This window comes from Macaca thibetana, chromosome 11 (genome assembly GCF_024542745.1).
Source record: "Macaca thibetana thibetana isolate TM-01 chromosome 11, ASM2454274v1, whole genome shotgun sequence".
In the NCBI taxonomy this organism is placed as follows: domain Eukaryota; kingdom Metazoa; phylum Chordata; class Mammalia; order Primates; family Cercopithecidae; genus Macaca; species Macaca thibetana.
The window spans coordinates 47,632,858-47,638,927 of NC_065588.1; the positions used below are offsets into that span (position 1 = coordinate 47,632,858).

A 6,070-nucleotide genomic window follows, 5' to 3' on the forward strand; every position below is an offset into this window, starting at 1 on the left:
CCACGGCGCTGCGCCTGACGCCTTCGTCATCCCCAAATTACGGCTGCTTACTGCCTCCAGGCCCTTTCCTCCGTAAACTCTGTGGCGCAGTTTGGAGCTGCGGGCTCGGGTGGTGGGGGGGCTTGACATGATGGGCATCCGCAGGAGCAAATAGAGCGCTAGCGCAGGCATTCGCGTAGGCCAATGGAGAGCCGGCGGAGGCGGGGCGCCGCGCTCCGGAACCCCCGGCGGGGCCCGAACTTAACTAGTGAGTTGCTGGAGTTGGCGCGTGGGCCGGGGCCTGTGAGGTCTGTTTTCTCCTTCCCTTCGCACCCCCTCGCCCTTCGCTGACGGGATCAGAACTTATCCCCTTCTCTGTGGTTGTACCAGTGTGTCTGTCAGAACATGATTCCCATAACCCAGGAATAGGGTGAGGGGGGGAAAAAAGGAATAGAAAAAAAAAAAAAAACAGGCCGGGCGCGGTGGCTCACGCCTGTACTCCCAGCACTTTGGGAGGCCGAGGCGGGCGGATCACCTGAGGTCAGGAGTTCGAGACCAGCCTGGCCAACGTGGTGAAACCCCGACTCTATTAAAAATGCAAAAATTAGCTGGGCGTGGTGGCGGGCGCCTGTAATCCCAGCTACTCCGGAGGCTGGGGTAACAGAATTGCTTGAACCCAGAAAACGGAGGTTGCAGTGAGCGGAGATAGCGCCACTGCAATCCAGCCTGGGTGACAGAGCGAAACTCCGTCTCAAAACAAACAAAAAACCAAACATCATCCCCCGCTTTTCCAATGAGGACATTCCTCCTCAGCCCTGCACCCTTTTCCCGGTCTCACGGTTCACTTCCATCATTCACATCCTTTGTTTGGAAGTCGACCTTGAATAGTAATCTGTAAGGAAAATCAGAACTGTTAGCCACGAAGTCTGGGCTGGTTGTAGACAGGCTGTGGAGACTACCTAAAGCAGAGGCACCCTTGATAAGCCAGAACAGCAGCAGGCCAGAACCCCAGACCTGTCCTGCATTCCAGAGGGAACTTGTGCCCAGCTAGACTTAACCCCTTACTCCTGTGTTAGTAGGAGCAGTGAGCAGTGCCTTTCCTGTCCCGTCAGAATCCAGCACCTTCCATTTTAAGGGTGCAAAGACAATGCATATTTTCTTAGTTCCAGGAATCAGGCCCTCTGAGGCAGACTATTTGCAAATCCCTTTCCGCTTGCTCCCACTAGGTTAGCTACCCGGTATGACCTGTCTCATTTTGGTAGCTCTGTGTAGTAGGCAACCTGCATTTTTTTCTTGTCTTTCAGGTCAATATCCAACACAGCCAACCTACCCTGTGCAGCCTCCTGGGAATCCAGTATACCCTCAGACCTTGCATCTTCCTCAGGCTCCACCCTATACTGATGCTCCACCTGCCTACTCAGAGGTGCTTCCAGTTTGACAGACTTGAATTAGCTGAGAATACTCTTAGAGTGGTCCTTTAGTCCTTAGCTACGTCTGACTTCACATGTTTACTCTTCACAAATGCTCACATGAATAATCTACAACACTATATAATTTGGCAGTTTTTGTCGGAGTTGAAAGTACATTATTTGATGATTTTATGTTATTTGGCACAGGCTGAGGTGCAGAAGATGAATTTGCGTTCTGTGAGCCCAACATTAGCTATAGCAGGAAGTGATCCAGGAGAATATTGAAGGCCAGTGGCAAGGCAACTTGTATGATCTTACAAAAAGTATAACCTGCACAAGGAGAATTAAGAATTGGCTTATTAAAGAGATCTCAAATAGGAATGTAATCAAGTAACATTTTGCCTTCTCTTCTGCCTTTTCTAGCTCTATCGTCCGAGTTTTGTGCACCCAGGGGCTGCCACAGTCCCCACCATGTCAGCCGCATTTCCTGGAGCCTCTCTGTATCTTCCCATGGCCCAGTCTGTGGCTGTTGGGCCTTTAGGTTCCACAATCCCCATGGCTTATTATCCAGTCAGTCCCATCTATCCACCTGGCTCCACAGTGCTGGTGGAAGGAGGGTATGATGCAGGTGCCAGATTTGGAGCTGGGGCTACTGCTGGCAACATTCCTGTGAGTATGACCTCATCAGAAAGTGTTTGAGGGGGCAAAACTGTGGCAAGTGAATAGCATCTCACTGGGGACTGAGTTAACCTGATTCTTTTGTTTTCATGTCTATCGAGTCCTACTTGCTGCTTTTCCAGTTCATTTTGGTACACTGAACTGGTCTAGTAGTGCTTCTTATTCATTCCATAAGCATTTACTCAATATTTGCCATCAGCATGGTGTTGTACTAGGAACCCTGATGATTAACAAAGTAGAATGTATAATCCCTAGTAAGTAGCTTTTAGATAGATATTAACAGTGTTAGTTATCATTTTTTCCTACTTAATTCCCCAGTGCATGAGATTTAGAGCCCAAATGACTACTCCGTAACTACATGCTAGAGATGAGGCGAATATGTGTCATTAGTGAACCTTCAGTTATCCAGTAGTTTATTCAAAAACTATGTAAGGGCCGGGTACAGTGGCTCACCAGAGGTCAGGAGTTCGAGACCAGGCTGGCCAACATGGTGAAACCCCGACTCTACTATAAATACAAAAACTAGCTGGGCACGGTGGCAGGCGCCTGTAATCCCAGCTACTTGGGAGGCTGAGGCAAGAGAATGGCTTGAACCCAGGAGGTGGAGGTTGCAGTGAGCCGAGATCACACCACTGCACTCCAGCCTGGGTAACAGAGCCAGACTCTGTCTCAAAAAAAAAAAAAAAAAAAAAAAAAAAGCTGGGCGTGGTGGTGGGTGCCTGTAATCCCAGCTACTTGGGAGGCTAAGACAGGGGAATCACTTGAACCTGGGAGGCGGAGGTTGCAGTGAACCCAGATCCCACCATTGCACTCCAGCCTGGGCAACAAGAGCGAGACTCTGTCTCAAAAAAATAAAAAAATAAATAAAAATAAAAAAAAAACCCGACGTAGGAAGCGTGGGATTCATCCATAGACTGGCACCCTGTCCCTGTTTTGGGAATGTGAGTAGGGCAGTGGTTCCCTACCCTCCAAATGACTGTTGGTCTGGCCTGTTCATGTGCAGAAGCTAGCCACAGGCTTCCTCTTAGAGCTGGAACCCTTTGAATGAGTGGTAGGCTCCCTTTTCTCTTTGTATCTTTGGGTTCACATGAAGTATAGACCTACTTTAGAACTCAAATTGATGGTGGAACTAGCTCCTTAAAATGCAGCTGGTTAGCACATTGCCTCATCCTAACAGGCCTCTGCTTCCCCTATGTCCCCTTCCCTTTGTTTATATTAGCCACCCTGTGCCCATTCTATTATATCCTTTCCTTTCAGCCTCCACCTCCTGGATGCCCTCCCAATGCTGCTCAGCTTGCAGTCATGCAGGGAGCCAACGTCCTCGTAACTCAGCGGAAGGGGAATTTCTTCATGGGTGGTTCAGATGGTGGCTACACCATCTGGTGAGGAACCAAGGCCACCTTTGTGCCGGGAAAGACATCACATACCTTCAGCACTTCTCACAATGTAACTGCTTTAGTCATATTAACCTGAAGTTGCAGTTTAGACACATGTTGTTGGGGTGTCTTTCTGGTGCCCAATCTTTCAGGCACTTTTCAAATTTAATAAGGAACCATGTAATGGTAGCAGTACCTCCCTAAAGCATTTTGAGGTAGGGGAGGTATCCATTCATAAAATGAATGTGGGTGAAGCCGCCCTAAGGATTTTCCTATAATTTCTCTGGAGTAATACTGTACCATACTGGTCTTTGCTTTTAGTAATAAAACATCAAATTAGGTTTGGAGGGAACTTTGATCTTCCTAAGAATTAAAGTTGCCAAATTATTCTGATTGGTCTTTAATCTCCTTTAAGTCTTTGATTTATATTACTTGTTATAAATGGAACGCATTAGTTGTCTGCCTTTTCCTTTCCATCCCTTGCCCCACCCATCCCATCTCCAACCCTAGTCTTCCATTTCCTCCCGCCAGTCTCCATTGAATCAATGGTGCAGGACAGAAAGCCAGTCAGACTAATTTCCTTCTTTCCTCGCACTTCTCCCCACTCGTCATCTTTTAACTAGTGTTTCACAAGGATCCTCTGAAACCCTCTCTGTGCCCCAAGCACAGATCCCATTACTTCTGCTTTCGTATCTCCTCAGGCAAAAGTGGAGGGTGCCTTATGGGCCCTCCTCATAGGTTGTCTCTGCATACACGAACCTAACCCAAATTTGCTTTGGTGCCAGAAAAACTGAGCTATGTTTGAACAAAGATATTGTGCAAAGTGTACTATGAACAACAGTTGGTTTAAAATATGAGGGGCAAGGAGGAGGATGCATTTCAAAAGCTTGATTGATGTGTTAAGAGCCAAATTAAGAGGAGTTTTCAGATCAAAAATTGGTTACCATTTTTTGTCAGAGTGTCTGATGCAGCCACTCATTCGGCTCCCCAGAATTCCTAGACTGGGTTAATAGGGTCATATTGTGAATGTCTCACTACAAAATGACTTGAGTCCAGTGAAATCTTATTAGGGTTAAGAATATTTCAGGGATCCTTAATGTTTTGATTTTTGTTTTCTGAAATTGGATTTTATTTTATTTTATCTTATAATTTCAGTTCATCTAAATTGTGTGTTCTGTACATGTGATGTTTGACTGTACCATTGACTGTTATGGAAGTTCAGCGTTGTATGTCTCTCTCTACACTGTGGTGCACTTAACTTGTGGAATTTTTATACTAAAAATGTAGAATAAAGACTATTTTGAAGATTTGAATAAAGTGATGAAGTTGCATTACACCTCACTGCAAGGATTCTTTACTTAGCTTGTTTTTAGATTTCTTCTATATATATTTTATTTATATCCCATCTAGAATTCAGCTAGGTGCTGCTGCTGCTGTTTCCTTTGATGACACTTTGAAATAAAGGCAGGAGTACAAGCCTAAGACTTGACCATTTTCATGAATTCCATTCCAGATGTTCAACTTTTCATCATTTTACTCCCTAACCTCTTTCAAATTTTGGAATTTAGGACCTAAACTTAGAAATGAGGAACTATTGATTCTCCTAACTTGCTCTAAAGTTTGGCTTGAAGAAAAGTTTCTGTTATAGCAATTTGTATATGTTGAGGATGACCTTCAGTTTCTCCAATGTTCTATGTGGAGAAATACTGAAAACTCATAGAATCTAGCCTGTCAAGATAGATTCCTCAGCTTATTTATTTATTTAGTTATTTATTTTTGAGACAGGGTCTCCCTCTGTCACCCAGGCTGGAGTGCAGTGGCGCAATCTCGGCTCACTGCACCCTCTACCTCCCAGGTTCAAGTGATTCTTAGCCTCCTGAGTAGCTGGGATTACAGGCAACCTGCTACAACACCTGGTTCATTTCTGTATTTTTAGTAGTGACAGGGCGTTACTGCATTGGCCAGGCTGGTCTCACACTCCTGACCTCAAGTGATCCGCCTGCTTCAGCCTCCCATAGTATTGGGATTATAGGCAATAAGCAACTGCACCCAGCCAGATTCCTCAGCTCTTAATCTTAACTTGGTTGCGTTTGAGCTTGGACAATGGAGGCAATACATTAAGACTTCAAAGGAGACCTAGCTTAATTCCAAAGTGAACAACAACTCTTGGCTTGATTCTGAGGATACACTGGGAAAGGCAGTAGCTTGATTTTTCCTGGTTCCTTCTATATATACATAGAAGGGATTCTAGGAAATTATGGCCCTTGCCAGGATGGAGGCTTGAACCAACTCATCTCCCAGGGTATGTTTGTTTGTTTATTTTATTTTTTTCCGAGATGGAGTCTCGCTCTGTTGCCCAGGCTGGAGTGCAGTGGCGCCATCTTGGCACACTGTAAGCTCCACCTCCCGGGTTCACGCCATTCTCCTGCCTCAGCCTCCCGAGTAGCTGGGACTACAGGCGCCTGCCACCACGCCCGGCTAATTTTTTTTTGTATTTTTAGTAGAGACAGGGCTTCACTGTGTTAGCCAGGATGATCTCGATCTCCTGACCTCGTGATCTGCCCGCCTTGGCCTCCCAAAGTGTTGGGATTACAGGCGTGAGCCACTGCACCCTTCCTTCCCAGGGTA

General features: G+C 46.0%; 1 protein-coding gene across 3 annotated transcripts in view; it reads left to right on the top strand.

Moving 5' to 3' along the window:
- DAZAP2 (DAZ associated protein 2) overlaps positions 1 to 4,783 on the top strand; it is a 426,196-nt gene extending 421,413 nt beyond the window's left edge. For 2 of the 3 annotated variants that reach the window (XM_050748800.1, XM_050748799.1), the window contains 3 exons: positions 1,284 to 1,402; positions 1,812 to 2,057; positions 3,324 to 4,783. In XM_050748800.1, the coding sequence (XP_050604757.1) occupies positions 1,284 to 1,402; positions 1,812 to 2,057; positions 3,324 to 3,452 (494 nt within the window). In that variant the 3' untranslated portion in view covers positions 3,453 to 4,783. The remainder of the gene's footprint in view (positions 1 to 1,283; positions 1,403 to 1,811; positions 2,058 to 3,323) is intronic. The other variant, XM_050748801.1, reaches the window with a different exon arrangement.
- Positions 4,784 to 6,070: the final 1,287 nt, after the last annotated feature.